The 21,529-nt window shown below is 38.3% G+C and overlaps 1 protein-coding gene across 4 annotated transcripts in view; it reads right to left on the bottom strand.

Moving 5' to 3' along the window:
* Window positions 1-21,529, bottom strand: part of SLC35D2 (solute carrier family 35 member D2) — a 63,093-nt gene that overhangs the window by 25,292 nt on the left and 16,272 nt on the right. For 2 of the 4 annotated variants that reach the window (XM_040450222.1, XM_040450225.1), the window contains 5 exons: window positions 14,999-15,070; window positions 14,035-14,103; window positions 9,292-9,394; window positions 7,911-8,003; window positions 3,208-3,275 (listed from right to left, as the gene is read on the bottom strand). In XM_040450222.1, the coding sequence (XP_040306156.1) occupies window positions 3,208-3,275; window positions 7,911-8,003; window positions 9,292-9,394; window positions 14,035-14,103; window positions 14,999-15,070 (405 nt within the window). Of the gene's footprint in view, window positions 1-2,091; window positions 3,097-3,207; window positions 3,276-7,910; window positions 8,004-9,291; window positions 9,395-14,034; window positions 14,104-14,998; window positions 15,071-21,529 lie in introns of those variants that run through there. The other 2 variants (XM_040450223.1, XM_040450224.1) reach the window with 2 other exon arrangements.

The following is a 21,529-nucleotide window of genomic DNA, read 5'->3' as shown; positions in this document are numbered from 1 at the left end:
TAAAAGCCATTTATAAAAAGCCCACAGCTAACATCATCCTCAATGGGGAAAAACTGAGAGCTTTTTCCCTGAGATCAGGAACACGACAGGGATGCCCACTCTCACCGCTGTTGTTTAACATGGTGCTGGAAGTTCTAGCATCAGCAATCAGACAACAAAAGGAAATCAAAGGCATCAAATTTGGCAAAGATGAAGTCAAGCTTTCGCTTTTTGCAGATGACATGATATTATACATGGAAAATCCGATAGACTCCACCAAAAGTCTGCTAGAACTGATACATGAATTCAGCAAAGTTGCAGGATACAAAATCAATGTACAGAAATCAGTTGCATTCTTATACACTAACAATGAAGCAACAGAAAGACAAATAAAGAAACTGATCCCATTCACAATTGCACCAAGAAGCATAAAATACCTAGGAATAAATCTAACCAAAGATGTAAAGGATCTGTATGCTGAAAACTATAGAAAGCTTATGAAGGTAATTGAAGAAGATATAAAGAAATGGAAAGACATTCCCTGCTCGTGGATTGGAAGAATAAATATTGTCAAAATGTCAATACTACCCAAAGCTATCTACACATTCAATGCAATCCCAATCAAAATTGCACCAGCATTCTTCTCGAAACTAGAACAAGCAATTCTAAAATTCATATGGAACCACAAAAGGCCCCGAATAGCCAAAGTAATTTTGAAGAAGAAGACCCAAGCAGGAGGCATCACAATCCCAGACCTTAGCCTCTACTACAAAGCTGTCATCATCAAGACAGCATGGTATTGGCACAAAAACAGACACAAAGACCAATGGAATAGAATAGAAACCCCAGAACTAGACCCACAAACGTATGGCCAACTCATCTTTGACAAAGCAGGAAAGAACATCCAATGGAAAAAAGACAGTCTCTTTAACAAATGGTGCTGGGAGAACTGGACAGCAACATGCAGAAGGTTGAAACTAGACCACTTTCTCACACCATTCACAAAAATAAACTCAAAATGGATAAAGGACCTGAATGTGAGACAGGAAACCATCAAAACCCTAGAGGAGAAAGCAGGAAAAGACCTCTCTGACCTCAGCTGTAGCAATCTCTTACTCGACACATCCCCAAAGGCAAGGGAATTAAAAGCAAAAATGAATTACTGGGGCCTTATGAAGATAAAAAGCTTCTGCACAACAAAGGAAACAACCAACAAAACTAAAAGGCAACCAACGGAATGGGAAAAGATATTTGCAAATGACATATCGGACAAAGGGCTAGTATCCAAAATCTATAAAGAGCTCACCAAACTCCACACCCGAAAAACAAATAACCCAGTGAAGAAATGGGCAGAAAACATGAAAAGACACTTCTCTAAAGAAGACATCCAGATGGCCAACAGGCACATGAAAAGATGTTCAACGTCGCTCCTTATCAGGGAAATACAAATCAAAACCACACTCAGATATCACCTCACGCCAGTGTGAGTGGCCAAAATGAACAAATCAGGAGACTATAGATGCTGGAGAGGATGAGGAGAAACGGGAACCCTCTTGCACTGTTGGTGGGAATGCAAATTGGTGCAGCCGCTCTGGAAAGCAGTGTGGAGGTTCCTCAGAAAATTAAAAATAGACCTACCCTATGACCCAACAGTAGCACTGCTAGGAATTTACCCAAGGGATACAGGAGTACTGATGCATAGGGGCACTTGTACCCCAATGTTTATAGCAGCACTCTCAACAATAGCCAAATTATGGAAAGAGCCTAAATGTCCATCAACTGATGAATGGATAAAGAAATTGTGGTTTATATACACAATGGAATACTACATGGCAATGAGAAAGAATGAAATATGGCCTTTTGTAGCAACATGGATGGAACTGGAGAGTGTGATGCTAAGTGAAATAAGCCATACAGAGAAAGATAGATACCATATGGTTTCACTCTTATGTGGATCCTGAGTAACTTAACAGAAACCCATGGGGGAGGGGAAGAAAAAAAAAAAAAAGAGGTTAGAGTGGGAGAGAGCCAAAGCATAAGAGACTGTTAAAAACTGAGAACAAACTGAGGGTTGATGGGGGGTGGGAGGGAGGGGAGGGTGGGTGATGGGTATTGAGGAGGGCACCTTTTGGGATGAGCACTGGGTGTCATATGGAAACAAATTTGACAATAAATTTCATATATTGAAAAAAAAAAGTCAATCAAGAGGCTCAACATTAAATCAGACACAGCTAAAAAGAGAATTAGTGAAATGGAAGTTATACATAAATGTTTGTATCGTGTGAGACTACAACACTGCAATTAAAATCAAGTTTGAGAATTTTTAAGTGTTGATCAAAGAGACTGAGGTGTTCTTAGCCAATTTAAACATAATGAAAACTGTTCTACTGGCGGTAAAAAAAAAGGGGGGGGGGAATTCACAGAATTACTTTTGATAAGTAATTCCCTGACATAGTCATTCAAAGCACCTTTCAGTATGGGATAAGATAGGTGTTCGTCTATGCATGTAGCCCCACTCAGGAAAGATATGCCAAAAACTTCAAACAGGGGTCACCTCTGAAGAAGAAAACTGCAGTGCTGGGGGACAGGGAAAAATGGAGTAGCTTTTGTTCCCTGTGAATTCTGTTGCAGTTCTTGGATTATTTAGTTGCGTGTATTACCTATTCATGAAAGGGAATTTTCAAGTTTTCAGAAGATAAAGACACAGGCTGCATGGCTTCTCAACAGGCAGACGTAAGGAAAATTTTAAGACAAAAGCCTAATATTGTTGGACAATACAATGGCTTGGACAATGCTCCTCAGAAATTTCCCTGAATACAGCAGGTACGGCGCTAGAGTAAATGGTTGTCATTTCCACATATTTATGTGGGTGGAAGATCTTGAAAACTGAGGGACATTGTAGCAAAGACAACAAATAGCACTGAATGTAATACATCAGCGACCTCATGCAGACTTTCAAAAATCAATAGACAACATCATATTTTGGAGAAATGTGATGTTAACATGACTCTCAAAAATAACAGTGTTTCATGCTTGCTCCTGGTCTTTTGGGCTGTGTTCCCAGGGATCCTGGGTCTCACTCCACTCCTCTGCTGCAGGGGTACTTTCCAGAGAAAGCTGGAGAAGCACAGACAAAGGGATTTTAACAGAGCATACAGAACATATATTTCGATTTGACTTGTCAAGAGATGTCATAGACTGAGCTTCTACTTGTCTATGGTTTCTTACCCCAAAAAACAGGAAAGAAGAAACTGTATGATAAATAGAACATTCTTCCATTCATTGAATTCAGTAGCCTATTACAAAAAAGAAAGAAAACTAATGGTTAGACTCATAATACTGCAGTTTAAATTTATGGATTTTACCAAATCATGTTTTATTACAGGAACCACTTTCCCAAACAAAATACAACTTAAAAAATCCTAGCCAATACCAGCTGTGGGATGTTGGGCATATCACTTTTACTCCCTAAATCTCAGATTCCTTTCACAAAACAGGGATTTTTAAAAAAAAAACTTCCTCAAAAAGTCCATGTGAGGATTTAATGAAACTATTTAGAACCTGGCGGGAGCCAAGTATCCAGTATCACTATTGTTGCTGTGACTTTATTAATCTGTAATTAGCTCTTTATTAATCTGTAGTCACAAAATCAGGATTGGGTTTACTTTTTATAAATAATCTTAGAAGAAGGGTGCCCAGAGGGCTCAGTCAGTTGAGCATCCAACTTCGGCTCAGGTCATGATCTCACCAGTTTGTGAGTTCGAGCCCCACATTGGGCTCACGCTGTTAGCAAGAGCCCGCTTTGGATCCTCTGTCCCCTTCTCTCTGCCCCACCCCCACTCATGCTTGCTCGCTCTCTCTCAAAAATAAACATTAAAAATTTTTTTTTGGTAATAAATAATCTTAGAAGAAAGCTTATTAGAAAATTAATAATAATGGCTAAGTCCATGAAATATTTTCAAGAATTTACAAATGCTTAGTAAGTATTATGAACAAATAAACTAAGTTATTTGCTTTTTACAAAGCAAGGAAGTAATTGGGGTGGTGGAGTTAAGACAGAAGTTGGGTGCAGGAGTTTCAACTCTCAAGAACTTAGCTGAGAAGATGAAATTAACCCCCTTGAAATGACAGGTAACAATAAAAAGGAGCATTTTATTCATGATTTGTCCTTTGTCTACATCCAAAAATGATTTTAAAGTGACTCAAGACAATAAGCATGTGCTGCACATAAGCATGTGCTGAATAACACAGTTGAACATAAGCTCTATTCACTTCCTACTAGGCAAAACTTGGTTAATCAAGTTTTATAAGTTTACAGATTTAAAACTATTTAAATTCTTGTTAAGTTTAGAATTCAAAAATTTTAAGCCAATTAGAATGGAATTCTCCCCCAATTAATACAATCTTGCCACACTTGTTATTTTTTCATTAGTAAGACTCTGCCCACATCTCTTATCAAAAAGATACACGTTAAATATTGATGATAACTGTTGAAGCTGGTTGGTGGGTACGTGGGGTCTGTTATGCTATTTGTTCTCCTTCTGCATAGCTTTGAAAGCTTCCAGCATAAAATTATTTTTTTAATGCTTACTTGTGAAAGGAAAATATAAATATAAAGCTGTCTTACTGTCAAAGGGGCAGAAAACATCCAAGGTAGTCAAAGATCAAAACCAAACAAAAACTATAGAAAACACTCTGTATCTAAAGTTAAAATAAAACTGGAAATAAGAGAAAACCATATGCTCCAAACTCCAAGCCACAGATAGAAAAACACTTATTTGCTCAACAAACTGGAAGTATTTACTCAACAAGCTGAAAGTATTTCTGCAAACAGTAAATAAAAACTGTTCTGATACCATATAAACCACTGAGGGCTATGTAGTAATCTTCACAAAAATATCTGGATTCTTTGCCAATCTATATTTTAATAGATTTTAGTTTTATTTTGTTCCTTTAATAATGATGAGGCTGTGCTGGTGGCATTTTAAAAAATAATGTAAAAAATAATGTAGTATGACATTTATTTTAAAACAAAATAATTAAAGGTGAAGAACGATTAAGTGCTGCTTCCTTTAGACTTGCTATTGCTGTGCTCGCTTTGGCAGCACATATACTAGACTTGCTATTTCTCTGGCAGTATGGTGGAGCATGCATCTTTTTTATTTTGCATTTATGTGTGTTTTTTATCAGAAAAATAAATCCTATTATTTACCCTATTCATCAAATGCAATATACCCCATGTACTTTGAGCCTGGTGCAGCAATTCAAATGACTAAAAAAAGGTCACCCAAACAGTATTATCCAGGGGCACAAATTGTTGACAAGAGGAGCTGGCATCATGGACTTGGACAATCAGAGACAGAGTCAAGGTGCTGCTACCAGGTTTGTTGACCGTGTAAGTCCAAGGTCCCAGAGTGAGTGAATCTCCATGCAGTAAGTCATACCCATGAGTCTTAACCACAACCTCTGATCCTCTCCAGCCAACCAGGAAAAATGCTTCACCTAAGTACTTTTTCTATTAACAAGTTAACATTTTGCCCTAATTTATCAATTTCTGCTATAATCAAACCAAACTTGGCAAACAAAATGCAATTTTATAGGCTAACACATCTAATTATATAAGTTCTCTTCTTTATTACATTCGGTTCACAATCTAAAATGGATTCACACATGGTTAAAAGTAACCAATTGGAAGAAGCTTACGATTCAATGGAACGAACACACAGCAGAACAATCTTACTAGTGAAAAATACATTATTTTTTTCCACAGGGTTTTAAAAATCACTGATTATAGTGAGTGTCCCATATCTTCTGGATCTCCTATCATACAATACTTTTAAATTAAAATAGAGTCAAATTTTTAACTTCGTGATTTTGTATCTTATCATTTTTACAGAAGGCCCTTTTAACAGTTATAAACACATTCTATTTTTTTCCAATTATAAGTTTCTAATAGATTTTTAAATAAATCTATATATTTAGCTCTGCTCCATCTGGAATTTCTGTGGAGATTAATCACAGCTGGGGCTCTAAGGTACCTAGACAAACTGTAGATTAGAAGCCTGGTCAAAAAAGAGACTAGATAGGGTACATACTGAGATAGTTCAGCACCAAAAACCAGGATAGGAACATAACATTCTCCTAGAACACCACTACTTAATAAGTTAAAGTATACGTTAGGCCTCTTGTACTTTCTAAGATATAAGTGATAGGTTATGGTTTTTCATGCATGAAGGCAAGAAACACTTTTCATGTACAATAAGGTAACTAAGATTACAGTGGAGAATGAGTTCCAGAGCAAGACTGCCTGGATCGATCACCTGCTGTCCTTGGATGGTATTTAAACACCGTGCTCTAGATTCTTCATCTACAAGATGAATAGCAAACAGTCCCTTCTCCTCAGAAGGCTGCTGTGGAAAGCAGTGAAATCGTTCATGTACAGTGCTTTAAACAATGTCTGATACAGTAAGTCCTCAATAAATATTAGCTGCTATTATTTTTATTATTACCTGAGAAAGTATAATAATTCTGCAGGGATAATCGTTACAAGGAAGAGAAACTTCTGAGAGCCCATGTTACAAGTTATAAAGCAATGGTTTGGGTGTGGGAACACATATTCCTATCAAAACAATGTTATCAATTATTAACATAATACATCTAGTCAATTTAACTCATAAGGTACCTAAACTTCAGTTTCTGGTCTGTTTCCTCTTCTGGACAGGAACTGTACAAATGAAAAGTATAGCTTTGAGAAAGAATATGAAACCCTGACATCCACCCAGGAGCCCACAAGAGCCTGCAGCCTTCTGGAAGTACTCAACCCCCTAAAAGGCGGGGGTTGGATGGGGGGAGATGGAATCAACTCAAACTGTTTGCACCACAGAAACATGCTGATTAGTAAACACAGAAATAACAGTCATGTGGCAGGTGATGGGTTACTGCACAAGGCCTCTCTGAACACCCCCTCTCACCCCCACCCCTGTCGGTCCAGCAACAAAAGGGTTGCTGAGGGTTGGTTCTGTGGGTGGAGGCCAGACTGGACCATAATTCTGCCTAGCAAATCTTCTCATGTGAACTTAAACATCTCCCTTAAGATACAGGCAAAATTCTTAGAAGAGGTGTAGCTGGCAACTTTCTGAAAAAGTAGGGCTTGGCAGGGGCTGACACACCTCAAGGTGGCTACTGGGGATGCTACTGGGTGAACATCACCCTTCCTGAATGACTGGTCTTCACTCCCTCCAGCTGGGCCCCCTCTGTTTCTACTCATCTACCATCTGATTTGTCTCTCATGTATGTGCAGCAGACAGGTGAGCAGGGCAGATATCAAAAGAACAACACGTTCTCAAAATTCAAATGTACATCCTGGAATATTTAGAGACAAAATCCCATGATATCTGGAATTTGCTTTAAAATATTCCAGAGGGGGGAAAAAAATGAAAGCAGATGGGGACAGATGAAATAAGAACGACAAAACGCCGAACAGTACTGACCCTGGGCGGTGGGTACAGGAGCGTTCATTTAATTATTCTCTGTACTTTGCATATGTTTCAAAATGTGCATTATAAAGGTAATAGATAAATAAATCCATTTTTAAAACTATCAAAATCCCCTTCTAAGTTGGTTTTCCTAGGATCCCCACATCAGCAAACGGGGATACGAAAACTCAAACTCAGATTTTTACTGTTGTAGTTTTCCAAAATCTTCAAGTCCAGAATTCTTGTGACTACTTCTGCTGCTTCCCAGGTGTCTAAAGATAAACACCAAAGGAAGGATAGTGTCAGAGGCATTACTGGTGATGTCACACATCTCGATTCCATGTACCCTCCTGGTAATCCGACTTACCTTCACGCTTTACACTGCAGTACAAAAAGTTAACTATTAAGACTCTCAGAGGCTGCTCAGCAGGAATGTAATGACTGTCACCAGCTCACCTGCTGAAGGTCTCCAGTAGAGACACTGATGATAAGAGTTGGTATAATCATGAAGCAGGCATTGTAGAAAAGCACTCCATATTTGCCTAACTCCTACAAAAACAAAGAAAACACTGAATTTTAGAAACACAAAGCATCAAATTTCGAAGGCATTTATATAACTATGTATTTATGCAGAGTTAAAAATCTATTCTGACCAACTCTGTATTGGAATATTTTCAGTAAATTCCTAATATAAAATGCTTCACCTCAAGCATATCATGATAGCAAAACAAACATTTGTTTTAAACAAAAATGGCAGATAAAATGGATGAATATGGATGGACTCTGAGGCCCACCCATCTCTCACATTCTAATTGTTTTTTTTTTTTTATCATTTTGTCTGCAAAATGAGAGATCTGGAACAAAATTAAGAACATTTAAAATGTTAATATAAACAGAACTCCTTAAAAACATCTGCTCTTTCTGGTAAGGAACAGCAGTGTTAAAATACAAGGTATCTCATTTTCTAATCTTGCATAAATTTACTTTTCATTAAAGTGGCTTCACTACTTCTCCACCATTTTTCATAAAGGGTGACATACTGTGACCCTCAAAAGGCAAAAAACCTGTTTTTGTAAAACTGCCACCAGTAAAAAAACAAAGGGCCCTGCAGAAAAAAACAGTGCAGATAAAAAGCAGCTCACAGAAATGAGTCTGTCCATCAAAGCAAACTCCCTCACTCAACACAAAGAACTTGGAACAAAGCAACATATGCCTGGCTCATCCTCCAGAGCTTCCGGAACAGCTGGGATGGGGGGAAGCGCTGGCCCCCCACCCCCACAGACGTGGAGGCGGCCACATGCAAGAAACGCCCATCTGCCCACCAGTCTCTGGGGAGACCGCTCAGTTACTGACCAGGAGAGGCAGTTCCTGCTGGGCAAGACCTTACAAATGATCCATTCCACAGATGATGAAACTGAGGTTTGGAGAAGTTTAAGGGTCCAAGTCACAACAACCAGTAAGCAGCATAACTTTTATATGTAACCCATACCTTCAGACTCTCAAACTGGAGTGGCTCTCAGAATACCCCTGACTTTGCCTTGGTCACTGATGAGGATACCAAAAAACACCTTTTAATTTTAATCTGCCTCTCAAAATAATCTCTTTATATATTCTGACTTTGCATCTAAAATAGTGTCTTATTTTCAACCAAAACTTTGTAAGGTAAGGGATAACAAGAACCCATACAAACAAGATAACTGAAAAGAAATTAGTGACTTATAAAGCATATCATGTAAATTAAATTATGTGCCAACTTTACAAATCCATTTCATTTTTTCATGTAATTTCAGGGGCCAGAGGACAAAGCCTAAAAATCAAAGGAGTGAAGATCTGGTACCTTTGGGTCCATTTTCTGTTTGGTATAAACTCCATTTGCTGCTGTGAAGATATCATTCAGGAATACAAAAATATAGCCTTCCAAGTTAAAGGCAAGGTCAGAACTGGGAGGGAGAACACAAAAGGATGATAATTCAGAAACTCACAACTTGGCCTTCAAGCCTGCCTGTTTTATCTTGCCCTAATCAAATCCACTTGTGATGCTAGTAACCACTTTCTTTTCCTCTGGCATATTTCCCCCCTCTGTGGTTAATTCCTCTGCTTTGCCTCCAGACAAAACAAAACCAGGCCATCAGGTGGCTTCAATTTAATCATGAATGACTTAAAACCAGAGCAACATTAACCACCTTCCTTTAACTGCAAAGCCCTTTCTTTCGCCAACTGATCAAATGGCGTAATAATCGGTGAGCTCTGCTTTTCTGAGGGGAATGATTTGTCCAACCCACCCATTGGCTTTGCTTATTGTAATAAACAGGGCCATCTCCAGGGGAGATGCCCTGTGGGGACAGCTGGGCAGTGACTGGGGCAAGAGAGGTCGAAAGAGGAACTGACACCTCCATCTGGTGTCCCTCCGGTCACATCATCCACCAGCACGCCCCCACCCTGTTTGTCAAAAAGGCAAGGCATCGATCCATTCCTTCTCTGCAACTCCTCTAAGGCTACCTTCTCCTCATTCTTTTGAACATCTTCTTTTCTACTTCCATTTTATATAAATAATACTGGTATAAAAATGTTCGGGGGCACACGGCACAGGGAGAGAAAGAACAGCTGAGTCATGATATGAGTCACCTACTACACTTGATCCTACAGACAGTACCAGACCCATGTCATAATTCATAAATACATATCATCAGGGAGGTTTCCTCTACCCTCTTAGGTTCAGTGACTGGAGCCTGCAAATTTAACTGACAGTAGCTTAACAAGAAAAAAGGAATACAACTTTTATAAAACATTTCACATGTATAGGAGTTCACAAAAAAGAAATGAATCTCAAATAAGTGGTTAGACTCTGGGGCTTATATATCATTTTAACAAAAAAAGACATTTGGATTCCAAGGAACAAATAAATTATGGAGAAAGGACTAGGAAATGCATGGGGGAAACCAATGGAAGATAAGCATTACTGTAGTAAGGTTTATCTACACAGACTCATCTCGGTGCAGGTCCTCTGTCTCCAGTGAGAACTGCCCTCCTACTCCTGGTGCAGGAGAAGGGGGGCACATTCACAAAGGGAAATTTATGGTCTGCTTTTAGGCAGGAAAGGGGAAGATCGAGAACTCTTCCTACATCTGTTGGTTCTCAATTGCCTTCAGCTCAAAATAATGTTTGTGCCCAAGCGGCATATTTTAGAATGGCATATCCTGATCTCCTGCAACATAAAAATTTGTTTTAAAGAAAGATCATTTCTAACCAAAGAAAAATAAATAGGCAAAAGTTGTGCCAAAATCTGAATGCAAACTAAACCAGATTTGCTTGAGGCTTCTGCTGGCATTATTAACTACAAATATGTTTGTGAGAATGTAAATTAACTTTAGATCATTATAAATCAGAATTCTCTGGCTCAATCACACAAAAAATAAAATCTCTTAAAATAAGGGTCTTCCAAATCTCATGCCTACCCACATTTGGCTCCATGTTAAGAAGCGTCTGCTGTTCCACAAAATGGCAAAGAATCCAATGGATAAAAGAGCCAGGTTTCTAGGGGAGTGGAAAGGTGTTGCTCACTTCCTAGGAGAGCCCGAGGGAAATTCCCAGAGTTCTCAGATCTGCTCCGGGGGCCTCAAGTTTCCTAGCACCACTTGTTTAGGCCACTGGTAAAAGCACAGAAATTTGAAAAGAATTCATTTGCTTTAACAAATGAGAGCAAATTCATGGTTAACCCTTTAGTTGTCATTTACGGCTGTTTACAGACATGATATTTTAACTTTATCTGGCCGTGTAACTTGCTTCAGCAAACAAAATGTAAGAGGAAGTAATGCATGGCATTTCCAGGAAAAAGCTTGAAGAGCTGGGGCACGATTCCCCACATGCCCTTTTCCCTCCCTTTGAGGCAGGGGTTCCATCAGCTTGGGTCCCTGAGTAGCTACAATGAGCTGAGCACCTGCAGAGCGTTAACTAATGTTGGTCTGAGTAAGTAGTGTGAGCAGAATATATTTGGTATGTTAATGTGGGAGCTGTTTGTTACAGCAGCATAAACTGGCTCATCTGAGTAAATCAGCTCTACAGTTATTTGCATTTAGACGAGGTGATTTGAATGAGCAGAGAGAAGGTTGGGGGTCACAGCCAGCCTGCAGCTAAGAACTGTGCTTGTCACCCACCTAGATAGTATCCATTCTGTGGGTGCTGAGGATGGGAAAGGTTGAGAAGTACTGTTCCAAGCTGGCTCTTGGGGGAAAGTTAGATGTTTTGGGAACACTACCCTTTGAGCTCATTAGAATATCACATGTGCTAATTATGAGCTGAATTTCTATTCACTGGGTCTGGAAATACGCCTCCGTATACACAGCATCTGAAGCACCATTCCTCACGAAAGCCTTACAGCCATTTTTATAAACCATTTTTGTAAAAGTATACAATTGACTCTGAGTAGTTTCCAAATCAAGCTCTAAGAAACTTACAAAAAAGAGGCTGCCCAGGGGACACCTCAAAGCGCTGTGGGAGGAGGCCACTTTCAACAGAGCACCTCCCTCTTTTAGCTACTTTGCTCCTATGATTATCTTGGAACAAAATCTTCACAATTACAACAGGCTCTAAGTGCTGCTGTTTAAAGTCCACATACCAGAGACCTAAAACAGTGCTGAAAGTAGAGGCCAGCTTGCAGAGGGGCTGAACTCAGCCACAGATAGGACTGGGGACAGGGATGTTACAGATGAAAATGTAAATAATAAACTTTGGTTAGGCAAGGGACTAACCACATTTATAATAATAAAAAAACAAAACAAATAAATTGCTAATATCTATCACCATCTGGCGTGATGTATTTTCTAATATGTTTCTTTTACTTATTGTCTGTCTCCACCAACTAGAATGGAAGCTCCGTGCAGGCAAGGTTTCTTGTCTGTTTTGTTAACAGCTGGACTCCCCAGCACCTAGAATGATGCCTGGTGTATAGTACACACTCAACATGTATTTGGTGAACTTGGCCACATGCTAGAGTAAACCCCAGTTTTCTATCTCATTTCATTCTCACAAAGACACTAGTAGGTGGGTCTGTTCTAACCTCCATTGCATAGTCGAAATAACTGGGGTGCGGGCAGGCTAAATCACTTGTCCTGGTTGTACAGCTAGTAAGCAAGGAGACTAGAATAAGAGAATATCCATGCCCTTATTTAATTTGCAATCAATGATCCAGAACTCTTCTTTCTCAATCAGTTAAGGAAACTAATTTAACTGAAATTCATCCACTCTGCATTCTTCCCTTCACTCAGGTAGGGTTTTTTTTTTTTTTTCTATTCTTTACTGTACACATGAGTAAAACTGAGGCACAGAGAGGCTGAGAAACGGCTGACAAGGGGCTGGGCTAAGTTTTGGACCCAGGGAATATAACTGTACATATGCTTTAAGCACCAGGCTATAAAAGCCAGGAGTCTAGGGCGCCTGGGTGGCTCAGTCAGTTAAGCATCTGTCTTCGGCTCAGGTCATGATCTCACAGTGAGTTCGAGCCCTGCATCGGGCTTCAGGCTGACAGCTCAGAGCCTGCAGCCTGCTTCAGATTCTGTGTCCCCCTTTCTCTCAGCCCCTCCCCTGCTTGCACTCTGTCTCTCTCTGTCTCTCAAAAATAAATAAACATTAAAAAAAAATCTATTTAAAAGCCAGGAGTCTGAGTGTCTGCTTTCAAATGCAAACTTGGAGTCCGAATTCCTGGTCTTACATATTAACAAATATGATACTATAATTGACCCTGAACAACACAGGTTTGAACTGTGCTGGTCCATTTATCCATGCATTTTTTTTTTCAATAAATACAGTACAATATTGTATTTGTATTTTGTATTTGTATTTGTAAATGTAAATGTATTTTCTCTTCCTTATGATTTTCTTAACATTTTTCTTTAGTTTGCTTTACTTTAGGAATACGGTATATGAAACATATAACATACAAAATATTTGTTAATTGGCTATGTTATCAGTAAGACTTCCAGTCCACAATAGGCTATTAGTAGTGAAGTTTTTAGGGAGTTGAAAGTTATACTTGGATTTTCCACGGAGGGAGGGGGAGTGGGAGGGAGTGCAGTTGGCACCCTTAATCCCCGTGTTGTTCAAGGGTCAATTTAGTCATGCACTGGTATTGGCTCCTGTCCCAGATATACAAATACATTTAATTAGAGTACCCCACCTGGGAAACAGACTGCTAAGGCATCACAGGTGATAAAACAAATCAGCATACAAGGGCTTTATAAAGCTGTTATTCTTGACCAAATGCCCAAGAACTTTTCAAGTAAATTTTTTGCACTGAAGACAAACATTCAGTAATAAAAGCAAGTAGTTTACTCCTTTTTATGAAAAAAAGCTGTATTCATATCTTCTAATGTTCCCTTTATACGTTCTCAGAAATGTTCCGGCCAAGTTAGAACCCAGTCTGACTTTCACAGGAACGCATGGGGAACCCACTAACATCAACAGACTTGTCTCCTGGCTGCTCAATTCAACTGCAGCCAGATGGAAAATGGAAAATGAGGGCGGGGTGGGGCCTATTGTCAAAGGCACAAAGAAGTTACTGAACAGAAGCAGTCCAGAGTCTTACCCAGCTGCTATGAAAGCACCAAGTATGATGGTAAAAACACTGACGATGATGTTCAAGGAATAGTGTTTCCTGGGATAAATAGATGGAAAGATGATAGAGAAGGAAAGAAAAAGGAAAAAATATAGATTATAATTCTTAAACTGAAAATACACATTGCCCACAGTTTTATAGCTAAAATCTAACGGACATCGCTTTACAGAGAGAAAGCACTGTAAGTATCTGTAAGAGGATTAATAAATCAGACCAAATGTCTTTTTTAAACAGTTGTTTAATTTAATTATAAGTGTATTTCTCTGTTCTCATTAGAAAGATGCTGTGACAGAATGCACAAGGGCCCCTGCCGACAGTTCTAGATGGTCTTATGTCAAGCATCCAAAGACTAAGATAAAATTCAACATAGGACTTAGAACATTGGGCCATCATCCAAATTCCATTGCTAAATAATCTTCCTAAGCAAAATCAGGAACCACCTTTTCTGATACTGGCCTGAGTATCTTTATGAGAAATTTTTAAACTAACATTATAAAAATTAATTTATTCCTATGTTCTCTTGTAATCACTACATCAGAATGGATTTTCATGACTTCCTGCATTCCTATTCTGTATGTACACATGGAGAATTTTTCCTCTGTATTCCTGTCAGGGTATATTCCAGCTGGCTCAGGAAACATACTTACATCTGTCTGGGGATTGTTGGGGTTTTTTTTTTAATAATTTTCTATTATAAACACATATTATTAGTCTACTATAAAATCACAAGCAAAAAAATCACTCATGTTCTTATGGAATCATGGAAACAGGAGACTGCTTTTAAATGAATAAACCATTTGTCCTTAAGTTATTGCTACTAGCAATTCAAATTGACTATTTGGAAAAACAATTAGATATTGAGAACTTGCTAAGCAAAAATAATATGGGATGAGGGGAAAGGACATGAGAGGAACAGAGGAAACACAAAAATCACCCAAGTATGATGGTTTCCAGGAGTAAAGTAAGTGGAATGGTAAATTTCCTGAGCACGGTGAACATCGGCAAACTGTTGGGAAAAGATTCAAGTATAGTAACATCAGACACCAAGTATTTTTTTCACATGCTTTACATTTTTAATTAAGCCCACTAACTTTCCAAATTAAATATAAGAAATTAACCTTAATTCTCACATATAACACCAATAAATCACATTAAATAATAGAAATGGAGATTTAGTAGTTTCATGCCACTTTTGCTTATTAGCAATTTTTTTCACTTGCTAGCAATTTTTAAAAATCATGTTATCCAACTACCGCAAACATTGTGCTAAAACTACAAAGACTATGCTAAAATACCGTATGCAGTATACACCAACACACCCTTTGGCAAATTAAGTTGGAATTATGTATCAACAGTCATTAAGTGCTAACCTTGGACCTAATGATTTCTTTTTGGGAAACTCAGCCCAAGGTAATAATACAAAAGAAAGAAAAAAACCAGGTGCGCAAATGCGTTCATTACAACAGTGTCTTTGGAGAAAACATCAGAAACAACCTAAAAGTCATACAATAAGGGGCGCCTGGGTGGCTCAGTAAGTTAAGCATCTGACTTCGGCTCAGGTCATGATATTGCGTTTGTGGGTTTGAGCCCTGCAGCAGGCTCTGTGCTGACAGCTCAGAGCCTGGAGCCTGCTTTGGATTCTGTGTCTCCCTTTCTCTCTGCCCCTCCCCTGCTCACTCTCTGTCTCTCTCTGTCTCTTAAAATATAAAATAAGTGGGGCGCCTGGGTGGCGCAGTCGGTTAAGCGTCCGACTTCAGCCAGGTCACGATCTCGCGGTCCGTGGGTTCGAGCCCCGCGTCGGGCTCTGGGCTGATGGCTCAGAGCCTGGAGCCTGTTTCCGATTCTGTGTCTCCCTCTCTCTCTGCCCCTCCCCCGTTCATGCTCTGTCTCTCTCTATCCCAAAAATAAATAAATGTTGAAAAAAAAATTTTAAATATAAAATAAAACGTTAAAAAAAAGTCACACAATAAGACAGTGATAAAATATATGATTAATCTATTTGAGAGAACACTACACATTAACTCTAGAATGTAAAACTTTATACCACTATTGTAAAATAAATATTAAATAAAACAAGGAGAATACATAACTATATAGAAGCTACAACTGTAACATGATACATTGTACATATGGGGAAACACTGAAATCAATATTTAAAATAGTATGTTAGAAGATAAAGTTATGAGTTATTTTTTCCTCAAAACTTTATGTAATGAGGCTATATTCATTGCCTTTTAAAAATACTTAAGAACTTTCAGTGGGGCCTCAAAACTCAGAGATTCCAAAACACAGCTCAATGCACACCCAAAAAAACTGACTAAGCTGGAACAGCCAACCTCCACCTGCTTCCAGATGTCACCCTGAGAAGATGGTGACCTGGAGAAAGAAAGTCACAACCACAGCCAGGACATCAGTGACCATCTCCTCCGGACCAGACCTGTGGAGGGGTTCCATGTGATCACTGATGCCACAACCACAGAACAAGTACAGAAAGAATTTTCAGGAACTTTATACCCACACTTAAAGATATCTTATGAGGGGTGCCTGGGTGGCTTGGTTGGTTAAGCGTCCGACTTCGGCTCAGGTCATGATCTCACGGTCCGTGAGTTCGAGCCCTGTGTCGGGCTCTGTGCCTACAGCTCAGAGCCTGGAGCCTGTTTCAGATTCTGTGTCTCCCTCTCTCTGGACCTCCCCCATTCATGCTCTGTCTCTCTCTGTCTCAAAAATAAATAAACATTAAAAAAAAAAAAAAGATCTCTTATGAGACGGATTAGAACTACCTTTTTCAAAGCACCCAAAAAGTCAATTAATTCCAAAAAGTATTTTTAATGATGCCTTTTAAAAGCAAGTAAGTTATACTTAATGATGAAAAGCTGACTGTTTCCCCTTAAGATCAGTAATAAGACCAGAATGTTTGCTCTCAACACTACATCAATTCAACATATACTTGGGATTCTAGAAGAGGCAATTAAACTGAAAAAAAAAAAAAAAAAGGATACTCTTTAGAAAGCAAGAAATAAAGTTATCCCTATTTGCAAATGACACGTAAAGAAAATCCTAAGGAATCCACTAAAGAGTCATCATAATGAATAGTTAAGCAAGAGTGCAGGAAAAAAACTGCATATACAAAAATCAATTACATTTCTATATATATTGCAATGGGCAATCCAAAAAGGAAATTAAAACAATTCCATTAATGATAGCATCAAAAGAACAAAATTCTTAGGAATAAATTTAAGAAAATAAGTGTAAGACTTGTACACTAAAAACTACAAAATATTGTTAGAGGATTAAAGAAGCATTAAGTGGAAAGATACTCCATGTTTCTGGATCAATAGGCTTAAAATTGTTAAAGTATTGGAAATACTCCCAAATAGATCTATAGTTTCAACACAATCCTATCAAAATCTCAGTTGGCTTTTTTTCCCCCCAGAAATTAACAAGCTGATGTTAAAACTGATATGGTGAGGCACCTGGCTTGCTCAGACAGTACAGCATGAGACTCTTGATCTCAGGGTCATGAGTTCAAGCCCCATACTGGGTATGGTGCCTACTTAAAATAAAGATTGGGGCACCTGAGTGGCTCACTCGGTTGAGTATCTGACTCTTGTTTTCAGTTCAGGTCATGATCCCAGGGTCGTGGGATTGAGCCCCACATTGGGCTCTGAGCTGAGCATGGAGCCTACTTAAGATTCTCTCCCTGTCCCTGTCCCTGTCCCTGTCCCTCTCTCTCTCTCTCCCCCACCCACCCCATGCCCCTTTCCCCAGCTTGCACTTTTTCTCTATCTAAAATTTAAAAAATCTATAAAAAATAAAGATTAAAAAATCAAAATATGGTCATGCAAGAAAGCTAAAACAAGAAAGCTAAACCAGAAAGCTAGAACAATCTTGAAAAAGAATAAAGTTGGCAGACCCAATGTCAAAACTTATTACAAAGGTACAGTAATTACCACTATCTAGTTATTGATTACAGACATGTAATCAAAGGAATAGGATTAAGAATCTAGAAATAAATCCATACAATTATGGTCAACTCATTTTCAACAAGGGTTCCAAGACAATACAATGGGGAAAGAAAAGTCTTTTCAACAAATGGACAAACTGAATATGCATCCACATGCAAAAGAATGAATTTGAACCCCTTTCTCACACCACATACAAGAATTTATCACATAACATATCAAAGACCTAAATATGGGAGCTAAAATTATTAAAATTTTTGAAGAAAGCATAGGGATAAATCTTCATGACCTTGGATTAGGCAGTCTTCTTAGATATAATACCAAAAGTACAAGCAGCAAAAGATAGACTTGATAAATTAGACTTCATCAAAATTTTCAACTTTTATAAATGGATAATCAGAAGGTGATATATACAAACAATAGAATATTATTTAGCCTTAAAAAAGTAATAGGGGTGCTTGCCTGGCACAGTTGGCAGAGCATGTGACTCATGATTTTGGGGTTGTGAGTTCAAGCCCCAGGGTGGATGTAGAGATTACTTTAAAAATAAAATCTTTTAAAAAGAGAATAAAATTCTTATACATGCTACAACATGAGTGAACCTTGAAAACATTATACTAACTGAAATAAGCCGTAACTTAAAAAAAAAAAACAGATTGTATCATTTCACTTGTATGAAATATCTGGAGTAGGCAAGTTAATTGAGACAGAATGTAATATAAAGGTTACCTGTGGCTGGAAGCATGAGAAAATTGGCAGTTATTTTTTAATGGGTACAGAGCTTCAGTTTAAGATGATGTTAAAGTTCAAGGAATAGATACTGAAGATGGTTGCTCAACATGTGAATATACTGAATGCCAATGAACCATATACTTAAAAATGGTTAAAATGGTTAAAATGGTAACCATTTTATGTTACATATATTTTACCTTGTTAATTTTATGTTACATATATTTTACCTTAATTGTTAATTAAATTTTTAAAAACCTAAAACTTTTGTGTTTCAAAGTATACCATTAAAAGAGTAAAAAGACAACCTACAAAATAAGAGAAAACTTTGCAATCTTGTGTGTTAAGTGTTAAGGGACTTGTATATAAAGTATATAAAGAGGACTTACAGCTTAATAATAAAAAGATGAATAACCATATTAAAAATACGCAGAAGATCTGAATAGATATTTCTCTAAAATATATCTATATCTATATCTATATAGATAGATGGCCAACAAGCACATGAAAAGATGCTCAATACCATTAGTCATCAGAGAAATGGAATCAAAACCATGAGATACTACTTCACAACTACTAGAACAGCCATAATCAGAACAACAGACAATAACAAATTTGGCAAGAATGTAGACAAGTTGCAGCCCTCTTACATGGCTGGTGGACTGTAAACTGGTATAGCTACTTTGAGAAATAGTTTGACGTTCCACAAAATGTTAAACAGAGAACTGCCATATGACCAGCAATCCTACTCCTAGGCATAAATCCAATCAATGGCAATCCCATTCTTCAATGAAGTCATCCTTGTCTCCTTTCTTTCTCCCACACATGTTATTTATCAGGAAATTGTGTTGGCTGGTCCTTCACAATATATCCAGAACCTAGATTGTGGCCTGAACATAACCTTTACCATTAAAAACAACCAGGGGAGGGGTGCCTGGGTGGCTCAGATAGTTTAGCGTCCAACTTTTGACTTTTGCTCAGGTCATAATCCCAGGGTCATGGGATGGAGCCCTACATCAGGCCTGCTTAAGATTCTCTCTCTCTCCCCTGCCCCTCTCCCCTGCTCATGTGCTCTCTCTCTCTCCCTCCAAAATAAAATAAAATAAAATAAAATAAAATAAAATAAAATAAAAATAAACAGGGGATCCTTGGAGAATGGCAGGAAAAGTTCAAGATAAGCCTGGGACATCATGTGCCAGAAAGCAAGGAACTAACCAGAGCACTGGGGCCCTAGAACATAAAAACCAACTCATAGGGGCTCCCATTGGCCTGAGATGGGATAATGTGAGCATCAAAAGAATTATGTATATAATTAACTAAAAATATCAAGTAAATGAAATAGATCAATAGAATATACTAGAGCACCCAGAAATAAACCCACACAAATACAGTCAACTGACCTTTGACAAAGGAGCAACCATAATTTAATGGAGAATGGATGGTCTTTTCAACAAATCATGCTAAAACAACTAGACATCTACATGCAAAAAATGGAATCTAGACAGACCCTACACCTTTCACAAATAAACTCAAAATAGACCATATGCTTAAATGTAAAATGCAACCTATCAAACTCCTGGAAGATAGCACAGGACAAAATGTAGGTGATGGGGTACAGCAATGAGTTGGGTTTTTTTTTATCTTTAAAGACATTTTTTAATGTTTTATTTTATTTTTGAGAGTGGGGGGAGAGAGGGAGAGTGGGGGAGGAACAGAGACAGAGGGAGACAGAATCCCAAGTAGGCTCCAGACTGCAAGCTGTCAGCACAAAGCCCAACACGGGGCTCTAACCCACGCACCATGAGATCATGACCTGAGCCAAAGTTGGACACTTAACCAACTCAGCCACCAGGCACCCCTAAGATTTTATTAAGTAATCTCTACACCCAACATGGGATTCAAACTTACAACCCCAAGATCAAAAGTCATATGCTCCACCAACTGAGCCAGCCAGACACCCCTCAACAATGAGTTTTTAAATACAACACCAAAAGCATGAACCATGAGAGAAAAAAATGATATGGAACTTCATTAAAATTTAAAACTTCTCTGAAAGACAACACTAAGAGAACAAAAAGACAAAACTACAGACTGAAAGAAAATACTTGCAAAACACAGATCTGACAAAAGACTTCTATCAAGTAAATGGAAATTCATGAGTTTATAATGATTATAGTAAAAAAAAACAAGCAAAAACTCTCACTGGTCACCACTGAAGGTGACAGGACACTAATTTATTATACTGAACATGTATAAATAAAGCTTACATCCTGCCTTTCTTGTGTGAAATGGTGAAAGTTTGTATTTATTAAAGAAGTTTACATAATACATGAAGACAGGGTGATCTGCAACTTGTAATGAAATAATGGATCTAGAAAGTCATCATCAATGAATCTAAAACCATTAGGTGAAAGACTGATGGGAGTGCCTGGGTGGCTCAGTCAGTTAGGCATCTGACTTCAGCTCAGATCATGATCTCACGGTTTATGAATTTGAGCCCCATGTCGGGCTCTGTGCTGACAGTCAGATCCAGGAGCCGTCTTTGGATCCTTGTCTCCCTCTCTCTCTGCCCCTCCCTCACTCATTCTCATTCTGTCTCTCTCTCTCAAAAATGAATAAAACATTAAAAAAGGAAGGAAGGAAGGAAGGAAGAAAAAGAGAGAAAGAGAAAGAAAGAAAGAAAGAAAGAAAGAAAGAAAGAAAGAAAGAAAAGAAAGAAAGGGAAAGAGAAAGAAAGAAAGAAAGAAAGAAAGAAAGAAAGAAAGAAAGAAAGA

The sequence above is a fragment of the Herpailurus yagouaroundi genome, unplaced genomic scaffold, assembly GCF_014898765.1.
Source record: "Herpailurus yagouaroundi ecotype Mexico unplaced genomic scaffold, PumYag 201, whole genome shotgun sequence".
NCBI lineage: Eukaryota > Metazoa > Chordata > Mammalia > Carnivora > Felidae > Herpailurus > Herpailurus yagouaroundi.
Note: the sequence above shows the minus strand (reverse complement) of the source record. Positions and strands in the feature narration are given on the sequence as shown.